Genomic DNA, 21502 nt, shown 5'->3' with positions numbered 1-21502 from the left:
GGGCAGCCCGGGGCGGCGGCGGCGGCTCCGTGCGCCAGGGCCCGGCATGGCGCTCCCGACGGCGGCGCCGCGCTGCCCGTAGGTGCGGCGGCAACCGGCGCCGGGCGGGCCTGCGATGAGCCACAGAGGGACCGTGAGGGTGCCGGGCGGGGCGCGCTGAGTAGCCCATGATGGCGAGGGGATCGCGGGAGGGGGGAGATCTCTGAGGTGTGAGGTGGGACGAGGTGTCCGTGACGGGAGTGGGGGCAGAGGGCAGCTGTGGGGCCGCACCGTGACGGGGATGCTGGGGTCGGGGGCCCTGGAGAGGGCCGGGCCGAGGGGCCGCGCTGGGCTGGGGCTCAGCTGCTGCTGGGGTGCAGGGAAGGGGCGCTGGGGAGAACAGAGCCGGGGAGGTGCAGGGCTGGTGTTCCCTCAGGAGGAAGGTGTGAGGTGCAGGGCTGGTGTTCCTTTGAGAGGAAGGTGTGAGGTGCAGGGCTGGTGCTCCTTCAGAGGAAGGTGTGAGGTGCAGGGCTGGTGCTCCTTCAAGAGGAAGGTGTGAGGTGCAGGGCTGGTGTTCCCTCAGGAGGAAGGTGTGAGGTGCAGGGCTGGTGCTCCTTGGAGAGGAAGGTGTGAGGTGCAGGGCTGATGTTCCCTCAGGAGGAAGGTGTGAGGTGCAGGGCTGGTGTTCCTTTGAGAGGAAGGTGTGAGGTGCAGGGCTGGTGCTCCTTCAGAGGAAGGTGTGAGGTGCAGGGCTGGTGCTCCTTAGAACAGAGCCGGGGAGGTGCAGGGCTGGTGTTCCCTCAGGAGGAAGGTGTGAGGTGCAGGGCTGGTGTTCCCTCAGGAGGAAGGTGTGAGGTGCAGGGCTGGTGTTCCCTGGAGAGGAAGGTGTGAGGTGCAGGGCTGGTGTTCCCTCAAGAGGAAGGTGTGAGGTGCAGGGCTGCTGTTCCCTCAAGAGGAAGGTGTGTGCTGAGCAGCTGAACTTTGCCAGTGGCTGCAGTGAGGACAGGAGTGCTCCCAGTGAGGGGATTGCTGAGGAGGAGCAGGAGAAAAGGGGTGTCTGAGGATGATGCTGGAAGTGGTGGTGAGGCACTAGAACTGTAGAGTTAGCTATAATAGTGGGGAGCATGCTGAGGTGATGATGGCAGGGAAAATGGAGCCTGGGACTTGGTCAGTGTGTGACATTAGAGCGAGTTCCTTGACACATCTGGAAGGCATTTCTGTAAAGAATTGAGAAATGTGGTGTGCAAGGAGGGCTGAGCATACTTAGAACGTGTTGGCAGGTTCAAGGAGCACTTCAGATCAAGGAGAGAAAAAAGATGCAGGTAACTCTTCAGGGGAATGAACCAGCTTCCAGGAACCTCACTTGAGAGCTGTGTATTCTTGCTTGTCACAGTTGACCAGTGGAGAAATCATCACTTTTCTGCTGTGCTGCAACATCCTAATCCTCCCTGATTTTGCAAAAAACCCCATCCTGTAGGCATGGCTCACCTGAGAGAATTTGCTAGCCAGGTAAGTGGTGATTAAAAGTTTGTTTTAAAACCCTCTTCAAGGTTTTACATAATGGTGTTTGCTCTTGATACAAGGGTTTCAAACAAATAACTAGAAAATCACTTTTTGCCACTCTTTATCTCTGTTGCACAGGTCTCAGCTTACTCCTGTTAGCTGATTGACCTGTGCCTGACTCTGTACCTGGTGTTGGGCTGATAGTGATGTGTTGCCAGCCATACAGAAAGTGAATTCTTCACCCACTATGGAGCTTTTCTCTGGGATTAAGCATGTTCTTTTTAGGGAGACAGGAGTTATAGGCTTTCTGAATATTTTTGGAAGGGGGAAGTCTAGAAATGGGAACAGAAAAACTATGTATGCTGGCCCTGCCAGACATACCTTTCTAAAGTGTTCATGGCATAGTCTCAGAAAAATGGTGCTTGTAACCTTGCTGTATAAGAGGCAGTGATATTTGATACTGGGTCATAACTCTTCCTAGAGATCTCAGCCTCTGTGGATGTGGTTAAATGCTGCTGTTGTGATGACATTTTCACAAGAGGAGTGTGGAAAGATGATGCCAGGATTTGGGACTGAAAGCTAAACCACATTAATAGCATTGGCTTGCCTCTTCTTCCCTCTGAATTTGGTTGTGAGGTGTGTTTGATTACTGGCAGATGTCAATACTGAGCACAGGTCTTCTTAAACCATGTTTTGGGGCATTATTCTGTTCTGCTCCTAGGTGTAGAATTACTAAAAGCTTTAGTGGTTTGAGCTAATGCTTTCTCTGAACCTTTGCTGATTTAAAATTGATTTGCAATGCACCTTAGTTTGCATGCTGTCTTTCACATCAGCTGTTTCCCCAAAGTGTGTGTGGAATTAAATGTAAATATACTGCCTGGCTGAGTCACTGTACAGGGAGAGAAAGGGAAGGATACTGTCTGATTAGGGCTGAAAACAGTTCTGTAGCTGCAGAGGAGGTTGCTCTGAAGCTTTTTATGTGCACAGCATTCACTCATGAAGCTTATCAGCATTCTAGTGGTTTCAGCTCTGAATTTATTATGGAAATGTTAGGCATTCTCAGACCCTGTCATCCCATGACTGACTGGTCTTGGAATAGAAAACCAATCTGTGCTGTCCATTCCTGCAGTCTTTCCAGGAATCCCTGGTGTAGCTGAGGCTTGCTGGAAGGGCAGTAGGAACTGGCCTGAAGTTTTCTTCCCTGGGATTTAGGGAGCAGTGGGAGGTGCTGTGGAAAATCAAGAGACTAAGACTTGCATTGGGCTGTCAGAGGCTTGACTTGTCTGTGATGCTCAGTTCTGGTGCTGATGGGCAGAGATACCTTAGACCACTGCCCAGGCTGCTCTGCCTTTGTGCTGCCATTTCCCTGCCTCAGCTGGTTGTCTCCTCTCTTTCCTTGGCTCCCTTGTGCTGTGAACAAACAGCACTGCAGGCCTCTAGTCTTGGTCTGAAGCTCTATCTGCCAGGGGATGTATTTGTGTTAGTTACTGTGTTTAAAGCTCTGATTTGAGCTCTGTTTCTAGATTTGTTGTTCCTTGCCTGACCTTGGAGAAGCCATTTAGGTTTTTTTGGCTACATAATGCTTCATCTCCTGAAGCAAAAGAATGCTGTCTGTGAAGAGTTGGGAGTTTCAGACAAACAGTGTTTCAATGTGTTGAACACAAACTTCCCTCTTTTCTATACTCCAGAAATTCAAAACTGTCCCAAGTTTTGGCAGCTGCAGAGAGCTATGCACAGATTTCATATAGACAGGGAAGTTTTCAAATGGTTCCAGGTACAAAGCTGGTTTCACCAAAGAGACTGTTGGTAGCCCAGAGGTGAGTGTTTGTCATGCTGGGTGGGAAGCTGGGGAACAGAGGAGGCAATGAGGGAAAGAGAAGAGCAGATGAGTTCTATTAAAACCAGCTTCCATCTTCCACTGTGTTTGGCAGGGCAAAATTATGTTTGTTTGTTTGTTTGGCTGGTTGGAAAGTGCTCCAGTCAGAAATAACTCTGAATGTGGCTGTAGTTCCACATAAACCCTTTGAAGCTGCCACCTTCCTGGTCAGCTTCAGCTCATAAAGTATTGTGGCCTTGGCAATCTTCTGTTACAGAGCTCTCCAATATAGAGCAGTGATTCCAATTCCAACCTGCACCAGATTAAGGAGTTCTCATTTCCAAAAGAGTTTAAGCACCCTCAGTGTTTTTTGCAACAAATGCAGGCATGATTCTTGCTCTTGAATATTTTGCAAGTAAGAGCCAGCTGGACACAGCCCAGAGAGAAGATCTTCAGCTGGTTCAAATGGTGCTTGCTTCTGTTCCCAATATGCAGCTTAACTTTTCAGGCAGCAGCTTTGAAATGAGGGCAGATAGTTACCCTTTTTCTCTAGTACTTATCCACATCTTCTCAAAGACTGTGGCTATCATGTCTCAGCAGCTGGAGGTGGCAGAGCTGCCAAAACCATTCTTCCCCCATGAAGCAGCTGGTGTTACTGCCAGGCTTGTCTCATAACACACTGCATTTCCTGATAGCTGATGGCTGCAGTGAGTTGGTCTGTTTTAAAACATGGTATCATCAGTCAGGATGGCAAACACTCCCACACCTGTCAGACAGAGCATCCTTCTTTCCTGTGCTGTGAGATTGGATCCCGGAGGGCAGAAGTGGAGCGCATTACCAGGAAATTGTCATCATCCCTTTCATACTTATTCCCTTCCTGCACTTGCAACTGAGCTGGTGCATTGTGTGCCCTCCCTCCAAAGCCTGCCCAGGCCTGCCTGAGCCATCTCTAGTGCCTGACTGACTGCTCTCAGTGGAGAGGAACAGCAGGAGGCTTTTTGCTTCAGAACTGCTGTGTAACAAGGAGTCAGACACGGAAAAAATTAAAATGTAGTGATCATCCTTTAACGGCTTTACATGCAGTAGTAGAACATGGAGCAGCTGCTGCTGACCTGGAGCTCCATTTTTCAGCTCTGATGGGTTCTGTGAATGTGGAAGAAAAATGGGAAGCACCCAAGCTGGTAAGCAGTTGCAAAGGTGACAGGTCATAATAAGCTGCTCTGGGTTATCTGTGCTCATTGAAGCAGGTATAAAGCATTTCATCTGGATTCTGTTGCTTCCTACTAATGAAGTTTTCCAGTGTGTGTGTAGCACTGCAATTCCAGAACCAGGGTGGTTCTCTAACAAGATGACTGGTACTGAGATAAGTCATGTTTAGGAGAGGGAGGGTGGTGCTTGTTGCACCTCTCACCATGGTGCTGTGCAGGTGTGTTGGGGAAGGGGAGAGTCAGGAGGCTCATGGAGTGCATCCTTCTCTCTCCTGACAGAGCAGTGCAGTTCCATAGCTCTCCATTCCTGGTGGAACTGCATCTGTGCTGCTGTCTGATGACTGCTGAGGCTTTTATGCCTACAGATCTGAACATTTTTGTTGGTCAGCACAGGTCACCATGTGGTGTGTCACCTGTGAGCTCTAAAGCATTTCCAGGTCAGTATTGGGAAGGTAAATCCAGTACCTACAAATGAAATGTCCTCATGTTTCCACCCTCATGGGGGTGGGCCTGTCTCACCTGTCCATCAGTTACATTGTTTTCCTGAGTCCCTTGGGCAGAATTTCTGTCTGCTTGTCAGAGGCTTTGTCTCCTTCACCACACCTACCTGAACTCCTTTGTTCTACAGAAAACAGAATAAACCAACATCCAAGTCTGGAAGCTTGTTTACAAAGCTGTCCATGATTACAGAGCCTGCACATAAAGTGGTGGTTGTCCCTAAAGCTGCTTGCCACAGCCAGTGCTCTTGTTTGATGTCTTGATCTGGAGAAATGAGTCCTGACTCCCTGTTGTGTCCTACCAAGCTGAGGGGGAAGCAGTAACTTCCACTTTGCTGTTTCTTACCTCATGGAAAGATTACATGGGAGGGGAGGAATGTTTTCTTGAAGGTTTGCTTCCCTGCAGTATTCATGTGGGTAGTGTTTCTTGTTTCTTTTCTGAGCTGAGCAGGTGCTTCTAGGAGATGATCCTCTTTCTCTCCATTCTCCCTGATGTGTGGGAGTGGCTGATGTGTTGATAGGCATTTTTAGGGTGCAGTAGGTCACTGTGCACAGTCATGTCTGGGGCACTTTCTTGCCCCTTCCTCCAAGTTAGTCAACAGGTGGAAACTGTTCCTGGTCTGTAGTGAGTCTGGACTAGTCAGACTGTTCTCCCTGCCAGTGGCCATCACTCTCATGTTGTCCCCTAACATTTCTCAAGCTCAGATCCTCTTCCCCTCACCTCCCTCTCTCCAGTCTCTGCTATGCATCTCCAGTTCTTATCTCTGAACATCCCTTCTAGTCTGTTTCCAGTGCATTTGTTCAGAGTACAGACCGTTTGGGTGTTGCTATGAATGCAAAAGGATATTGGGTTATCCTTCTACATCTTGGGCTGGAGTTTGTGTGGAAATCCCGTTGAGTGAGCTGCCTGTAAAGCTCACCTGGGCCTGGCTTACAGCAATGCACAGAAGGCAAACAACCTGTGATGACAGACTGGCTTAATCATTAAGCAACACCTTGGGCTGCTCAGTGATGGCCTGCTGCTAGAACCTGGTGTGAGATGGAAAAATGCAGCCTCTGTGTTCTCTGATAAAATCTGCCAACTCAAGGCCCTTGTGAGAGAGCACTCTCACTGGGTGACGTGTTGGAGGTGAGACTGAGAAGTTCTGGGTGTGGAAAATTCCTTCTAATGGCTTGGCTGCTCCCTAAGGTCAGGCCATATTTTCCAGGTTGGTTTTTTTTTTCAAACTATTAAAAAAAAAAAGGCAGAAAATCTAATCACAAAGAACATTTTAGTAGCATGAAGCTACTAGTTGCGTGAAGGACCTCCTGGTGTGGAGGGTGGACTGAATTAAATAGCATGAGAAAATGACTGTGATTTATTCCCTTTCTTACCCATACTCACCTTAATAAAGAATTAACTGTGCAGCTGCTGTTAAAAAGTCTGTATTTTTCTGTTAGTAACTGCCTAGTTGATGTGTTTAGCTAATGAAGGAGATGCTATTTGCCTTTGCATATGCTAGTGCCAGCTAGAGAAGGGGCTGGTACAGAAAAGGAGGTCAGCTAGATGGAGTGTCCATTCTGCTCTCCTGCCTGCTCCTTGCTGCTGACCTTCCAAAAAGATGTGAGGCTCCATCTGCAAACATCTGAGGAGAGCTGAGCTGGGAGCTGCGTGGAAATCAGGCTGCAGCAGAGGAGACAGTAAATGTGAATTCCTATTACTGTAATATTTCACCCTCCAGACAAGTAGGGAAGGGTGCAGATCTTTCTAATCATTTCAGTCTTTGAGTGCAGGAAGGCTAGCTAGGGAAACATTTTTATGGCCTGTTGCTTGTGCCCATTTTCTCATCAGATCTCCAAGAGAAAGCTGGTTCTGGTACCCCTTGCTGGTCTGTATTGAAGTGTGAGCAGATGCTTGCTCATGGAGCTGCTTTGGCACCAGCTGGTGCCTACAGTTGAGCAGCCCTGTCCCAATGGAGCTGGCACTTTCCACAGCAATATTTGATGACATTCTCATGCTGGGCTTCCCTCCTTTTCCTCCCCCACTGTGGTCTGCAGAGTTGGAAAGCCTGTGGAAAAGGTTTCTTCAGTTCCAATCTTGGATATATTCTGTGCTAAGTTTCTAAGACTGTTTAAGATATGTGAGTTTCAGGTGAATTATCAACATAGTGGTAGGTGCACAGATATGGGGATGAGCTGTATGGGTATGTGTGGTGTGCTGCAGCCTGGGAACTTAATGGAATTCTCCCATCTCTGCTTCATGGTTTAGCACTCCAGGGTGGATCCTGAGGAGCTGTTCACCAAGCTGGAGCGGATCGGCAAGGGATCCTTTGGTGAAGTGTACAAAGGCATCGACAACCGCACCAAGGAAGTGGTTGCTATCAAGATCATTGATCTGGAGGAGGCTGAGGATGAGATCGAGGACATTCAGCAGGAGATCACAGTGCTCAGCCAGTGTGACAGCCCCTACATCACCCGGTACTATGGCTCCTACTTGAAGGTAGGACAAACCATGGTGGTTCCTTGCCATTAGTTTGGGAATGGGGAGGGTTGCTCTGTGGATGCTACAGTGGGTGGTGGCATGTGGCACTGCAAAGTGACGTGTGAATGGCAGCATGGCAGCAGGAGCAGTGGTGGCTCTGATCACTGCACTGATGTGCACTTGGTAGCAGACTGGGCTTTAAGGCACTTGCTAAGCACACGGAAATGAGGTGCCCTGTACTTTGTGGTACTTGTGAAGAGCAGGGCACTTCACTGGAGAGCAAATTATTTGTTGAAGACAGAATTTACCCTGGCCTGACAGTTTTGGAAAGGAAGTTGATGGAATACTTTTCCAGAATAGCGCAGTCTTAAGGCAGTACCACTGAGGGATTTATGCCTCTGAAAAAAGGAGGAGATTGAAACTCATTCATTTCACGTTTCATCATAAATGGTGAAAAGTATATGAACTGAGTCTATGGAGGACTACTAATACTGCTTCCACTGAGAGCAGGTTTAGGAATCCCTTATGGAAGTAGTGTTGATCAGAAGTGGCCTATGCATGCTGGCTGCTGGAGGTGAATGTAACAGTGGGACTACAGCAAATAGTTCCTGAGCTCTCTGGGTCCTGAGAATTCCTCCCTTACTTTTCAAAGGCCATAATGCAGTTTCTCAGCCTTCTGCTGTAGTTTCATGGACCTGCTGCTTATCTTCTGTTGGGACCCTGTAACCTCAAAATGGAATCTCTTCTCTGAGGAGTTAAGAGTGTCTTGCCAATTGTACCCTTCATGCTGGCAGCTCTGTTAATGAGATCAAAGGCTGCAATGCTCCCCTGCCATTGCCAAGAAGGATTTATGCTGGATGAGCTGTTGGAGGGATGTTAAAGGGCTCCAACCTGGGAATAAGCTTATCTGTGGGCTGAGCAGTCTGGTGCCTGTAGGAGCACTTGCCTGTGTAAAACTGCAGACTGAGAGTTAGAAATGTGCTGAAGGCAGGTAGTGCTGTGTCAGCAGAAAAGAGGGAGCTTGGGGCTCCTTCCTTAAGCCCCTGAGAGCTGCAGTGTGCAGCATCTCTTGGATTGTGTACAGGACTACTCTTGTGTCTTGCTGCCTCGTGGGTGTCTCACTTTTCTGTCTGCTTTTATCACTGTCTTTCCTCTTGATTTGTGCTCTTGCCTGCAGGGCACTAAGCTGTGGATAATCATGGAGTACCTGGGAGGAGGTTCAGCCCTGGATTTGGTGAGTAAGTGGCAAGTTCTGGACTATGAAAAATACTGACTGAAGATTTGGTTTGTGAAATGCCCATAAGCCAGACACTCACTTGCTACATTCCATCATTTAGGCAGCCCTGTGCCCAAGGGCTAAGCAGTGCAGGACAGACATGGTGGTTATGCTTATCCCAGGACTGAGGGAATGTTTCATGGAGCTCCCAGCACTGTTGTCCAGCATGCTGTGCTGCTGTATGATGGAAAGAGGCAGTGAACTGAAAAGTGAGCACAGCCAGATGGTTTTGAGCAGTGCAAATCTGTACTTCACCTAGTTAAGAGTCATGGTATTGAGAACTATGCTCAGTGCTTGCATAGCTCAGTAAAGACTTGGTCTATGATTAAGTTACCCCAGATTTTGAGAGAATACAGATGCAGAATTTACCCATAGGTAAAGGTCCACTGAATTGGACTGAATTCTGTCATAGCATTTTTCTCTTCTCTTTAGGACAACAGTGCCCATTTTTCCAGAGAGGTAACTAATGATGTAGGGGAAGCTGCTGAGCCTACAGTGACTTGGAGGATGGTGTAGTGGTGGGCTGTCATCAGCAGAAGTTATCTGAGTGTCAGAACCTTACTTGTTGCACTGAGAAGGCAGGACTTGGTTAGAGGAGAACTGATGGAAAGGAGAAGAGCTTTGATACAGTACTCCACAGCCTGGGGATTGATGTCTCAGAGGCTGAAATTCAGTACTTGCATGCTGGCAGAGAGACCTGAACAAGAGAAACTGTTAAAATGTTCTGTTGGCCAGTGTATTCCCAGGCCAAAGTGAGAGATAAACTGCTGTTTGTTTGGGAAGCCTTTAACAGACTGATAGACTAGCAGAAAATCCCCCAGAGTTTTTCTACTGAATGCTGCCAGGTGCAAACACCCAGCATTCTGCTTGTCAGAATCAGCTGTGCAAGAAGGTGCTTCCTGCTGAGTATGACCTGCTTGGCCAAGGTTTCCAAGTAACAAACTGAAAGCCTGTAAAATCCAAGGCATCAGCCACCCTCTTTTAAGTCACCTTTCTGCCTTTTGTCAGCTGAAGCCAGGACCACTGGAGGAGACTTATATAGCTACTATCCTGAGAGAAATCCTGAAGGGTTTGGATTATTTACATTCAGAGAGGAAAATCCACAGAGACATCAAAGGTAAGATTGGAGAGCTCAGCTCCCTTTCTTGTAATGGGTGTTAGTAACGTAATACTCAGAGGTATTATATTCACCAAAATCTGCAAGGTTTCAAAGACTGTTTCTCAGTGCTGCTTTTCTTGTTGGGTTGCTGTTTTCTGAATTTGATGCTTGTCACTGTATTACAACTCATGCTTTTCATGTCTTTAGGGTTTAGAGTAACAGTGAGGATCTGTAGCTCTCCTCTGGTACTTGGAGTTTGGACAAGTCAGGGAGCTGAAGTGGAGGAGTCAGTGAAAGGCATGCTCAGATATTAGCTGACTTTTCTGCTGGACCCCAAGGGTGTGTGTGCTGGTTATTGTGGTTGTAGCTCACAGCAGGAGTGAGCTGTCCTCATGCAGAGTTCACAGCCCTAGAAAATCAGGGCAGCTTGTGTCAGCTTATCCTGTTGCTGTTTTTTATAGTCACTGGCCACGTGTGGTGTAGAGAGAGCTGGCATCTGCCTCTCAAAGAGCAGTGTCCCAGCAAGCCCAGAGCATCAGAGTACTGCAGGAGGATGGAGGGACAGAGCTGTGGAGCTGGGCCAGATGCTCACTGCTCTGTCCCACTGCAGGAGGGGATGTGAGTAGGCAGGGCACAGAAACTTCATGCAGGGGGATTGGAAGAAAAGATTTTCTTGTGTATGTGAGATGCGTGTTTCTAGCACTGCAAGATGTGTAGGGCTGTTGGCTGCCAGTGGTGGGGAGATGCTGGTAGTTGTTAGGTAGGGTCTCAGAAGGAAACCCCCATCCCCAAACTTGCACAATGTTACGGTCTTATGAGTGAGTGGGAACTAGTACAAGAGTGGGCCTTGAGCTCTTTAGAAGGATCTGCTATTTAACCTGGGCTGAATGCTACTCTGGAAAAAAGATCAAGAGCATTAGAGACTGTGTTACCCTCCCTTCTCTGTGTGGCCAGGAGTCACATCTAATTCATGATGTGTCCCTTCACATCTGCTCCCTGCTCCTACCTTAGCAATATTCCCCTTCTGATCCAACAAAGTGCACGAGCTTGTTCTATGTTACCCAGTGGAGTTCAAAGCATGAGAATGGGTCTGAAGCTGGAAATCCAGGCTGAGGGTTATCACTGGGGTGAAGGGGGATGCCACAGGAGGGCTCTGCTCAGTATTCAGTTCTGTGTGGGCTGGAGGTGATTCAGAGGCCAGCAGACTTAATTGCTTATTTGTGCATACAGCTGCCAATGTGCTGCTGTCCGAACAAGGAGATGTGAAACTGGCTGACTTTGGGGTGGCTGGACAGTTGACAGACACCCAAATCAAGAGAAACACCTTTGTGGGGACTCCATTCTGGATGGCACCAGAGGTCATCAAACAGTCTGCTTATGACTTCAAGGTGAGCTGGGAGCCCGAGGATTGCTGCTTGGGGCTACTGTACATGAGGTGGTGCTAGGACAGAAACAGGGGATGGAAGAGCTGCTTACTGCAGGAATTATTCTTTTCTGTTATGATGCAGAGTTTGCTGGAGAAGTTTGTGTATTAGACATTAAATTCCCCATCTGATTTATGTGATTAGCTGTCCTAAAACCGTGCTTTCATGTTTTAGAATTGTTCCTTGCTGTTCTGTGTTCTTTTTCTTCTCTTTTCCAGGCAGACATCTGGTCCCTCGGGATTACAGCCATTGAACTAGCAAAGGGAGAGCCTCCAAATTCTGACTTGCATCCTATGAGGGTTCTCTTCTTGATCCCCAAAAACAACCCTCCAACACTTGAGGGTCACCACAGCAAGCCCTTCAAGGAGTTTGTGGAAGCCTGCCTCAATAAGGATCCTAGATTTGTGAGTATTGCTGCCCACCTATGAATTTGGGTAAAGGTCAGCAGAGGTCAAAAATGTCTTCAACATGAGGAAGGTTCCAGAATCACAGAGAGAGAGAATTGCTGAGCTTACAGGATGGAGACATGAGCTGGACTTCCTCATGAGGAGACGTGGAGAGGCGAACACTGATCACTTCTCTCTGATGACCAGCAGTGGGACCTAAGGGTCTGGAACAAGCTCCTAAGGGCAGTGGTCATCGCCTCAAGGCTGCCAAGAGTTCAATGAGTATTTGGATAACACTCTCAGGCACTTTGCTGGGGATTGGTGGCATTGTTGGGGACTGTCCTGTGCAGGGCCAGGAGTTGGATTTGATGATCCTTGTGCGTCCCTTGCAGCTCAGGATATTCTGTGACTCCAGTAGAAGTCAGTGAGCTGATGTTTAGTGTGCAGAGATGGTTAGATGTGACATGCTTTTCTTATCTGCTCCAGAGGCCGACAGCTAAAGAATTGCTGAAGCACAAGTTCATCACACGCTACACCAAGAAAACCTCGTTCCTCATGGAGCTGATCGACCGGTTCAAACGCTGGAAGTCAGAGGGCCATGGAGAGGATTCCAGTTCTGGTGACTCCGATATGTACGTACATCTTTGGCGTGGAGGCTGCCCCTGCTTGCCCCAGGGTCGCCTGCTGCAGACAGCTCAGGTCTTTTTGCCACCTGAGGTCTTACCTTGGAGCTTTTGTTTGTGGGAGCAAGTGAGTGCTGTTACCTCCTGTTCAGTGGGACTCTTCTCTGTTCTGGTCCTAACCTGTGGAGCCTCTTTGCTGAGTGTAAGGAATCAGAGTACTGACACAAAACTTTTATCTGTGTGAAACCAGTAGAACAGGGCTCTTGTTGCCTGTATTTTATGCACCCTTCATTAACTACAAGAGCTCCAGGCTTTAGTAACTGTGGCAAGAGCTGTGTTGGTGTGTACGTGTACTGATAGGTAAATCTTTGCAATCCCTTGCAGGACAGTCAAGTTATGAGCCTCAGGTGGGGAAAGGGCCCTTCACTGCCAGACTGGTGTCACAGAGCTGCTCTTCACCTGTGGCAGCACTCAAGTGACCAGGCACTTGGGGAAATTGGCTTATGACATCTAAGTCTAGTCCCTCACATTGTGAGCTTGGGTTGTCTTGAAATTCTCCTAAATTTAACTAGCACTAGAAACTTCTTCAAGCTGGCTGGATCAGAGAGGTGACGTGGTGATTTGGAAACATGGTGTAGTACTTAGCTCAGATCTCTTTGATGCTGTACAGGTGTTGTAGAGACTGAAGTGATTTCTTTTCAGAATTTTTTCTGGGATAGGGAAAAGTGTGAAGGCCTGCAGCAATATGGCAGTCAGGTGGGGAGAATTTGTGATTCTGGGAAAGTATGGGCAAACCCTCAATGTATGGAGCTGAGTCTTGACTTTCCCCTTTTCACTTGCAGTGATGGAGATGCAGAGGATGGAGACCAGGGTCCAATCTGGACATTCCCACCAACGATTCGCCCCAATTCCTTGAGCAAACTGCACAAAGGAATGGCTCTTCATGGTTCCCAGAAGGTCTGTGTGCTGTCTGGTCTTTCTGAAGTGGACTGAGCTAACATGAGCTTTTGGGTGTCTTGGGGAAGCCACTGTGCCCTCATCTTCTGTCTGAAATTTACCTCATTCTGGCACCAAGGGCTGGTGCTCCAGAGTTGCCCCTTGCACATCATCAGGGTACTGTGACTTGTGGCTTTCCCAAGATCTGGTGATGGGATTGCTGTGGAGGTGCTGTGAGTTCACCAAGGCTGAGTGCTTCATGGGCCCTGGAAGCTTTTGCCTGTGCTTGTAACTTCTGCTGTTGCTTTCCAGCCTACTGAGCCCATCAAGAGGCAACCACGGTCGCAGTGTCTCTCCACACTTGTTCACCCAGTTTTTGGGGAGGTGAGTAGAACCTTCTTGGTGTCTCTGCTGGTTGGAGATGAAAAGATACCTGAAATAGATAAGAAAATGGGAAGGATTTGGAGAAGGGAGGTGTGGAGAGGTGTCTAGTGGGGTTAAGGGACTCTGAAGCATTTGCACCAGTTCAGAGGGCTAGACCATATGTGGGGAAAGTGAGTGTGTCCCTGGCGGGTCCTTCTGAAAACACTTGTGTTTGGAAGAAAGGCCTTACCCTTCTGGTAATCTGTGTTCTGGTGAGGATCTGATAGAGGAGTATCTGTCTCTTATCTGCATCTTAGGCTTGCTAATGCCTGGGCAGCTCCAGACTCTGATGTCCATGGCTGAAGTGTAGCTCCTGTTAGAGCAGATAGGTACTTGATCTGCCTGTCACTGTGCATGTCCACAGCACAGTTACTGAGGGGAAGGTGGGTGGGTTAGAGCAGGAATGGGCTTTGCTGGTTACTAGGCCATTTCTTGATCTGTACAGACTGCTATTGGTAGAATGCCAGGACCAAGGAGTTCCCTGCCACCTAACTTCTGGAAGGCAGGCAGAGAAAATCTGTTTAGAAAACCAACCCACTTCCCCTGCCTTATAGTGTGGATGGGGATGTGGAGTTGGAATGAGAGCTGCCATTAATGACAGGATGGTGTCAGTATCAGCAGGGAGGTGACAGCTCACCTTTCCAGCTGGGTGATGTTGTCAGGGAAGAGCAGGATAATCATAAGGGGGCTGCTGGCTCTGAGCTTTGGTTGCTCTTTCCAGCAAAAGGGTAGGAAATGAGATTATGCTTTGGAAAAAAATCAATTGGATGCTGCATGTCAGGGTTCTGTTCTTGAGATGCTGGTGACAGACACCCTTTCTCTGGTCCTGAGGAGTTCCTCTTCTGGATCCTGATGGCATGGCCCAGCAGAGAGCTGTGCTTTTTCCAGGAATAGTTTCTGGACTTAACTCTCTCTTCTCAGGTCTGCTGCTCTGTGGAAGGAGGGTTTGCTGCATGGCAGGCACCAGAGGTCATTGTGGAAAGCAGGCTCTTGAGACCACTCTGCTTTGGAAATAGGGAGTGTATCTAACCGGCCTCTCTGTGCTCCACGGGCCTTGACTTTCAGAGGTCAGAGCATGAGGCCACTGACCTGGCTCTTGTAGGCCTTGAGCTAAGATGAAACCACATTAAAACCATGTTGGTTTGTGATGCAGTTTGTTTGTGCAGCACAGTCACTGGTGTCTGGGTCTCTGTTCAGTTTAGGAGCCTCCTGGGGCAGAGTGCTCAGGGCTGTGACTGTACAAGCATTTTGTGCTTTTCCTTACTCACCTTGCTGCACCAGTTCCAGGCAGGAAGTGGCTTCTCAGGCATTTAATTTCTGCAGGTTTGATTCCCTTGCCCCAGTTTTTTGATCCCCCTTTCCTTTGATTAGACTTTTGCTGGTTCTAAAAATCTCACTGAGCAAAATTAGGAGCAGGAAGGGTTCTGGGCAGTCTCAGAAATAACCTGGCTTTTGTGTGCAGTGGAGAGGGCTTGAAAGAAAACTTCTTCAGGTCAGAAATCTGCTTTGCTGCTGGTTGCATGTTTGTTCTTTGCTATTGGTAGGAAACTAGAACTGAAAACTTGGTCCTCCTCACTGTTGTACGATTGCATCTTAAACCAGCTAGGCTTGATCCCCTCATTCCTAAAGGGGCTGAAGCTGGGCTTTGTGAATGGAAATCTGACTGAGATGTTCTTTGTAATCTTTCATCTGCCTTCCCTGCATGTGTGTTATTGGATGTTACCATTGAGAACAGCTCGTGAGGAGTCACTAACAGCTGTGGACAGCTGCAAATCTGCAAGCATTGTGGAGCAGGGAGGTAAAATAACTTTTGGGCCTGGTAAGGTTGAGCTCAGTGCAGAGCTCTAACTCCTGCAAGCCTCCAGAGAGCTCTTCTGCAGTGGGGAGAGACAGCCCAGCCCAGCACACACTGCTCCCATCACAGGCTGCTGGGCAAGCTGAAGTTCAGGGGCTTGGTGTCAAAGGCTGATGATAAACTGACTCCTCACCTCCAGGGCAGACCCTATGCTTATTCTGGGGCAGGCAGCCTTTGGTAGGTACACATCAAATCCTTGGCTATAGCATCACAACTATTTTTGGCCTAAGAAATCTGTATCCTTGATGAGTAACTGAGTTGCCCTCCATGTCCCTGCCACTTCTGACTGAGCAGGGGTGTGTGGGTTGTTCCCACAGCTTTGTGCTAGGGAACAGGTGCCCCACTGAGGAGGCAGTGGCCCTTTTTAGCTGGGAACTGTTTGTTCCCAGCAGGGAACTTGGTGCACAGGAATGACTGCAGCTGGGGATTAGCATTCACATTATTCTGCCTTCTGAGAAAAGGTGAGCTCCAACAACAGGAAAGGCTGATCCTAGAATTGAGGGAAAGAACTGCAAGACTTATGTAAAGCCCTGTAATCAGCAGGGCCTAATGAGAGCTTAATTGAACTGGACCAGATGTTGCTTGTTCAGCAAGATGCTTGATTGTTGTTCAGCTCCTTGTGTGATGGTGCCCTGGGGAAGGGGCTGTCATATCAGCAGCTTGTGGGAAGAAGGTGGGGAACTGCTGCTGGGGGTGGAAATGTGGGATTTCCAACAACAGACTCCTTCAGGCTCAGCATCAGTGACCTGTCAGGCATTCCCTCTCAACAGAACTGTAGCTATTTCAAATTAACAACTGGAAGTATGTGCAAGTAGAGGCCTAGCTGGAGTGCACCATGAGAGAGGTGAACTGATGAGGCAGGCTGCTGTGTGTGGAGGTCTTGGTGTGTGGACTTTCTTCCCCTGCCCCTGGGTAAAGCTCTCTTAGAGGGGAGTGTTGGAGGCCAAGGGACTCGGGATCCCTGGGATGGCAGTTTTCTGCCTTGGCCTCCCAGTCAGCAGAAGCAACTCAAGACTTTTTTTGTGGTTGCTAAAAGTGGTGGTGACTGACTCCTGGCACTGGGTATATTCTGCCCAGCCTGCCTGTGAGCCTGTGTGTGTGTCTGGGTGCTGGGCTGTCATTAGCAGCAAAGGTGATTGTACTGCTTCAGATACACCTGGAGTTCTTTGTGCTGTTGTGAGTTTTCAGGGCTGTTGGTCCATTTCTTATAACATTTAGTTTAAGAGTTCATCCTGTTAGGTAAGGGCTTTGATTGCCATTAGTTCCTGGAGGCAAATTTGAACTCCAGACGTTGAACTTCTACCTTGCTGACCTACAAATGAGCTCTTTTTGGTTCCTTTAAGTGGAATGTGGGTGCCTTCCTACACCCTGGTGGAGTGGGAAAGGGTCTTAATGTCAGTGCTGCACTTTTCGATCTGTGCTTTCTGCAACAAAATGAGGACCTAATGCCCTGTTTCTGGGTTGCAGCTCAAAGATAAGCACAAGCAGACTGGAGGCAACGTGGGAGCCATGGAGGAGCTGGAGAATGCCTTCAGCTTGGCCGAGGAGTCCTGCCCAGGCATCTCTGACAAGCTGATAGCACACATGGTGGAGCGGGTGCAGAGGTGAGGGAGTGCCCTGAGGCTGAGCCGGCACCGACCCCCGCGGCTCCTGCGCCCACGGCTGGGCAAAGCCCACACGGACAAATTGCCTTCCCAGCTCCTGTGGCACTTCTTCTAACTGCTTCCATTTAATGGCAACAGTTCTTTTGCCTCAGAAGCCTTTCCTCACACTGGACAGGTTTTTGAAGTGTAGGTGTATGTTGCAGGGCACAGCAGGGTGCTGCTGTTCACCTTCATTTTGCACATATATCTATGTACACATGGTGTCCTGCTGGTCCCGTTACCCAGGCAGCAAGGACTGTGCAAATTCTCATTGGGATCACTTCTGGGATAGAAAGTTTCTGTTAATAAATACCTGTTTCATTGAAAGGAATGTGCTTTAAAGCACTACGTGCAGCTAGTCACTGCTTGCCCACCTTTGCATGTACACAAAAGTGTACTTTTCCTGACAAGAATTATTTATTAAACCAGTGAAGGAATGTAGTCTGGTATAATTTAGTTCTTTGCTGGGTCAAACTTGGCTCCACTGCTGACACCAAGTCCAGTCACATCCATGTGTTGCAGGTTCCAACACAGCTAACATGGTCACAGATTTATCAGGCTTTATTTAACATGAATTTGGCTTTTCTCTCTTTCAGAGTGGGCTATCCTAAATCCTTACCATGAGAGAAACTTAACATTTGGCTCCTCCCTGGTTAGCAGGCTGGAAGTGTTTTACCATACCAAAAGAACTGTTCTGTGCTCTGGCTGCCCCTATAAACACAACCCAGACTACAATCTTTACACCCTTGAACTTAGGCTTTCTAAGCATTTCTTTCTGCTGGGTTAATGTTTGTGCCTTGTTACTCAAGTACCTATTGAATAGAACAGAATCTTTAAGGTTGGAGAAGATGTCCAAGATTGAATCCAGCCTTTGACTGCTCCCCACTGTGGCAACAAGAGCAGCAGGTTGACTGAGCAGGAGGTGCACGTAGATGTGCGTGGGTGACTGCAGACAGGTTGTTCCAGCATCATCACTTCTGTCAGCCTAGAAACAACACTGCTGCACAGGGCAGAAACACAAGATCATTGTTTTCTGGGGGGAGGCTTGCAAAGCCTCAAAGACCTGGTTGCTTTCTTACCATAAAACATTAGTGCTGAAAACTTATCAGGTTGAAACTGAACCTTGAAAACCACCTTGGCTTTTTGTTAAAAGTGCTGGTTTTGTGTGTCAGGACTGCAAAAACTGGCAGTGCAGTGGGAGTGGGGACAGACCCAGCCAGCCTGACCCCTTGCCCACAGCCAGCCCTGACCAGCTGTCCCTTGTTGACTCTTCCTTGCAGGTTTTCACACAGTCGGAACCACCTGAGCTCTGCCCGCTGACACTCTCGTTCCCTGCTGCTGCTGTCAGGGGGGAAGGATTTTTTTCCAGCTTCATAAGAACTACATCTCTAATCCAGACCACCATCTGTTGGATGTGACATTGTGATGGACCCCAGGACATTTCAGAGCCTTCATGTTAGCCGTGTTTCCATGATAACCCAGGGTGGGGTTTGCAATGCAAGTACAATTTAGACCTTTTGCAGAACCCGAGATGGGTGGTCTAATTGTTTTTACAATGTAATCAATGCAGTTTTTAATTGTTTTCCTACAATGGATGTGTCCATTTTGGCTTGGTTTGATTCACAGCTTGTTTCTGGTAAATGCCTGGCTGCTGGAAAAAGGGAGATTCCCTTCCATTGGTAGATGTTTCACAGGCAAGTCTGATGGGTTTAGTCTCCTGCCCTTCCTAAAGAAGTGTTTGTGAGCAGTCTTGTGTGAGTGCAGGGATGTTGAGAAGCTCTTCAGGCATTTAAGGCCTCTGGGAGAGTCAGAGCAGCTCTCCAGTTGTTCTGGAGGATCACTTCAAGCCCTTCACACACAAGTAACACTTTCCAGTGCTGCAGCAGCTGAGCTGATACACGGTTGCTCTTTCCCAGCCTGTCATTTCATAGGAGGATGGGTTTGCCGATTGTTCTTTTCTTGGCTCTGGGACATCATTTGGTATTAGACCTTAGTTCATCTACTTCAGGCAACAGCAGAACTTGCCTTGGGTCTCCAGGGAGCAGAAGGCCGAGTGGGTGTATTTGCTGTGGGAGCTGGTGCAGTTCCTGTCCTTGGTGCTCCTGGCAGCTGACAGGCAGGCTGGGCAGTGCTGGTCTGAGCTGGGCAGGCCCACAGGGGCCAGAAGGGTTAAATAGGGGAGTGGGGGGAGCACAACAGCTGCAGACAGCAGCAGGGCTTTGGTTCACGGGGCAGAGGGACACTACACAGCAGCTTTTGATGCAAGAACCCGTGCTCTACAGGAAGACATAAGCTGGATGGCCCACAGCAGTGTGGTGGGGCTGGGGGTTCCCAAAAGCTGCTCTAGGCCTCCCTCTCCTCAACCTTCCCTTTGTGGCTTCTCCTTCAGCCTGGGATCCAGACTCGCTGCAGCCAGGGCTCTGCTCCAGTTGACAAGCTGGGGTGGTGTTTGGTAGCAGAGAAACCACAGCATCTACTGCTGTGTTGGCTGCTTAAGGTATCCCAGCAGAGCCATCCCCAGGAGCTTTGCTTTCTGTATCATACTAGTTTATAAAGCAAATCTTTAATTCAGGTAAGCACACAGATCTTAAATCTACATTTTAAAGGTCTAGAAAAATAGACTTAGGAGAATAACCCCAATAGCTGGTTGCTTAGAGAGCTGCTGTGTAACTGAGATTCCCATGAAGTCAGTAGGAACTCAGTTACCCAGCTCTTTGTCTGGCTGTTTGTATGTGGATGATATGGCTCACCCCAGAGCCACTGAGAACAAAGGCTGGAGCTGTTCAGCATTTTTTTAATGACAGGCCACTTGGTTAGAAACAAGGCTTGATTTTTGGTACTTAGATTCAGACCTGCAGATTTGAAGTGCTGGGCTTCAAGTAGCTCAGGGGACCACACATTCCCTGATCCTGGTGTATGGTGTTCACTCTACCTTATGACTAGCCTTTATTTATCCTGATGGATAAAATCCTTTGTTTATCCTGATGGCTAAAGCCAGGCTCAGCAACACTATGAACTTGTACAGTAGAGAAGAGGTGCTGCTGTTGGCTGTCTGATGCAGAGCAGTGTTCTGTGGTGAGAACCAGCTTGCAGTTAGGAAGAACAGAACAAACCCACTTTTCCCTCAGGAGGAGAAGTTAATGTATAGACAGGAGGCTTGGAGAGGGGGAAGGCAGAGGCTGCAGGCCAGCACAAGGGCCCCTGCTGCTTTTAAAGTTGCTGTTCACAGCAGTAGCAAATGGTGTTGATAAGGTACCTGTGTCGTTCCTCGCTCTGCAGTGTAACGAGGAAACTTTCTAAAGGAAACAATCCCCACCCCCTTCGCCCAGGATTCAAAGCAACAATGGGTTTAGTTTTCAAAAACATTGAAAGGGATCTGCCACTTTCAATAAAGTAACAAAACAAATGAGGCTGGTGTAACTGTGTCATTGGGGGAGGAGGATTGGTTCCAGCTGCTTTTCTCTGCATTCTTCTTGGTGTCCCCCCACATCTTCCTCGTGCATCCATAACAGACACCCCAGAGCCAAGTGCTGTGTGTGCAAGGATAACAGCTGCAGGCACGTCAGTCTTTCCTGCTGGCACTGCAGGAAGCCCCACTATTGGCAAAGGTGTAGCTGTGCACCGGAGCACACTGCACTGCAGGTTTTTGCTGGAGTTCGTTCAATATCTGCCGTCTTTAGACTCAGGCTGCACTGGCAGCAGGGGATCTCTGCCTTCCTCTTGGGCCCAGCTGGGGCAGGGGCTGCCCAGGGAGGTGTGGAGTCTCCATCTTTGGGGATAATCCACTGCACAGAGGTGGGGCCAGTATGAAACTCTTCACTGGTGTAACAGAATCACTGCTCTGGCCAGGGAGGAGCAGGGAAAGCACCAGAACAGCTCTGGTCTGTTACATTCAGTGTGTCAGCAGTTACTGCACAGTCTGGTTTCTTGAGCAGTGAAGCAGGGCTCTGTTACCCTGGGTGAAGGTCGAGCATGAAGAGACAAAACGCCCTGTAGGGGTTGTTCAGCCTGGAGAAGGCTCCAGGGTGACAAGAGGGGAATGGCTTCACACTGACAGGGCAGGCTTAGATGGGATAGTAGGAAGGAATTCTTCCTTTTGAGGCTATTGAGGCTCAGGTAGCACAGGCTGCTTGGAAAAGCTGTGGCTGCCCCTTCCCTTGGAAGTGTCCAAGGCCAGGCTGGACAGGACTTGGAGCAGCCTGGTGGAGTGGAAAGTGTCCCTGCCCGTGGTGGGAAGGGGAGGGGAGGGGTTGGAACTGGGTGGTCTTTGAAATAGTGAGACCATGGCTATTAAGCCGTGCAGTCCCAACTGCATCTCCCCCTTACACACACCTTAGCACCATAGCAAGAAATAAGGAGCTGTTTTAGTTCTG

General features: G+C 48.8%; 1 protein-coding gene across 2 annotated transcripts; it reads left to right on the top strand.

The window, feature by feature from the left end:
* On the top strand, positions 1-20535 carry STK25 (serine/threonine kinase 25). Of its 2 annotated transcripts, none has more exons than XM_041486977.1 (12): positions 1-78; positions 1373-1488; positions 7252-7482; positions 8642-8698; positions 9749-9857; positions 11070-11227; positions 11482-11667; positions 12136-12281; positions 13115-13229; positions 13521-13592; positions 16954-17090; positions 18410-20535. In XM_041486977.1, the coding sequence occupies exons 2-12, from the start codon at positions 1459-1461 to the stop codon at positions 18447-18449; spliced, it is 1281 nt and encodes a 426-aa protein (XP_041342911.1). In that variant the 5' UTR covers positions 1-78; positions 1373-1458; the 3' UTR covers positions 18450-20535. The 2 variants fall into 2 exon arrangements, with proteins under 2 accessions (XP_041342911.1, XP_041342910.1); XM_041486976.1 differs by having other exon boundaries at positions 1-82.
* The last annotated feature ends 967 nt before the right edge of the window (positions 20536-21502 follow it).

Source organism: Pyrgilauda ruficollis, unplaced genomic scaffold (assembly GCF_017590135.1).
Source record: "Pyrgilauda ruficollis isolate IOZ18807 unplaced genomic scaffold, ASM1759013v1 scaffold79, whole genome shotgun sequence".
Taxonomy (NCBI): domain Eukaryota; kingdom Metazoa; phylum Chordata; class Aves; order Passeriformes; family Passeridae; genus Pyrgilauda; species Pyrgilauda ruficollis.
This window is presented reverse-complemented; position numbering and strand designations above follow the sequence as displayed.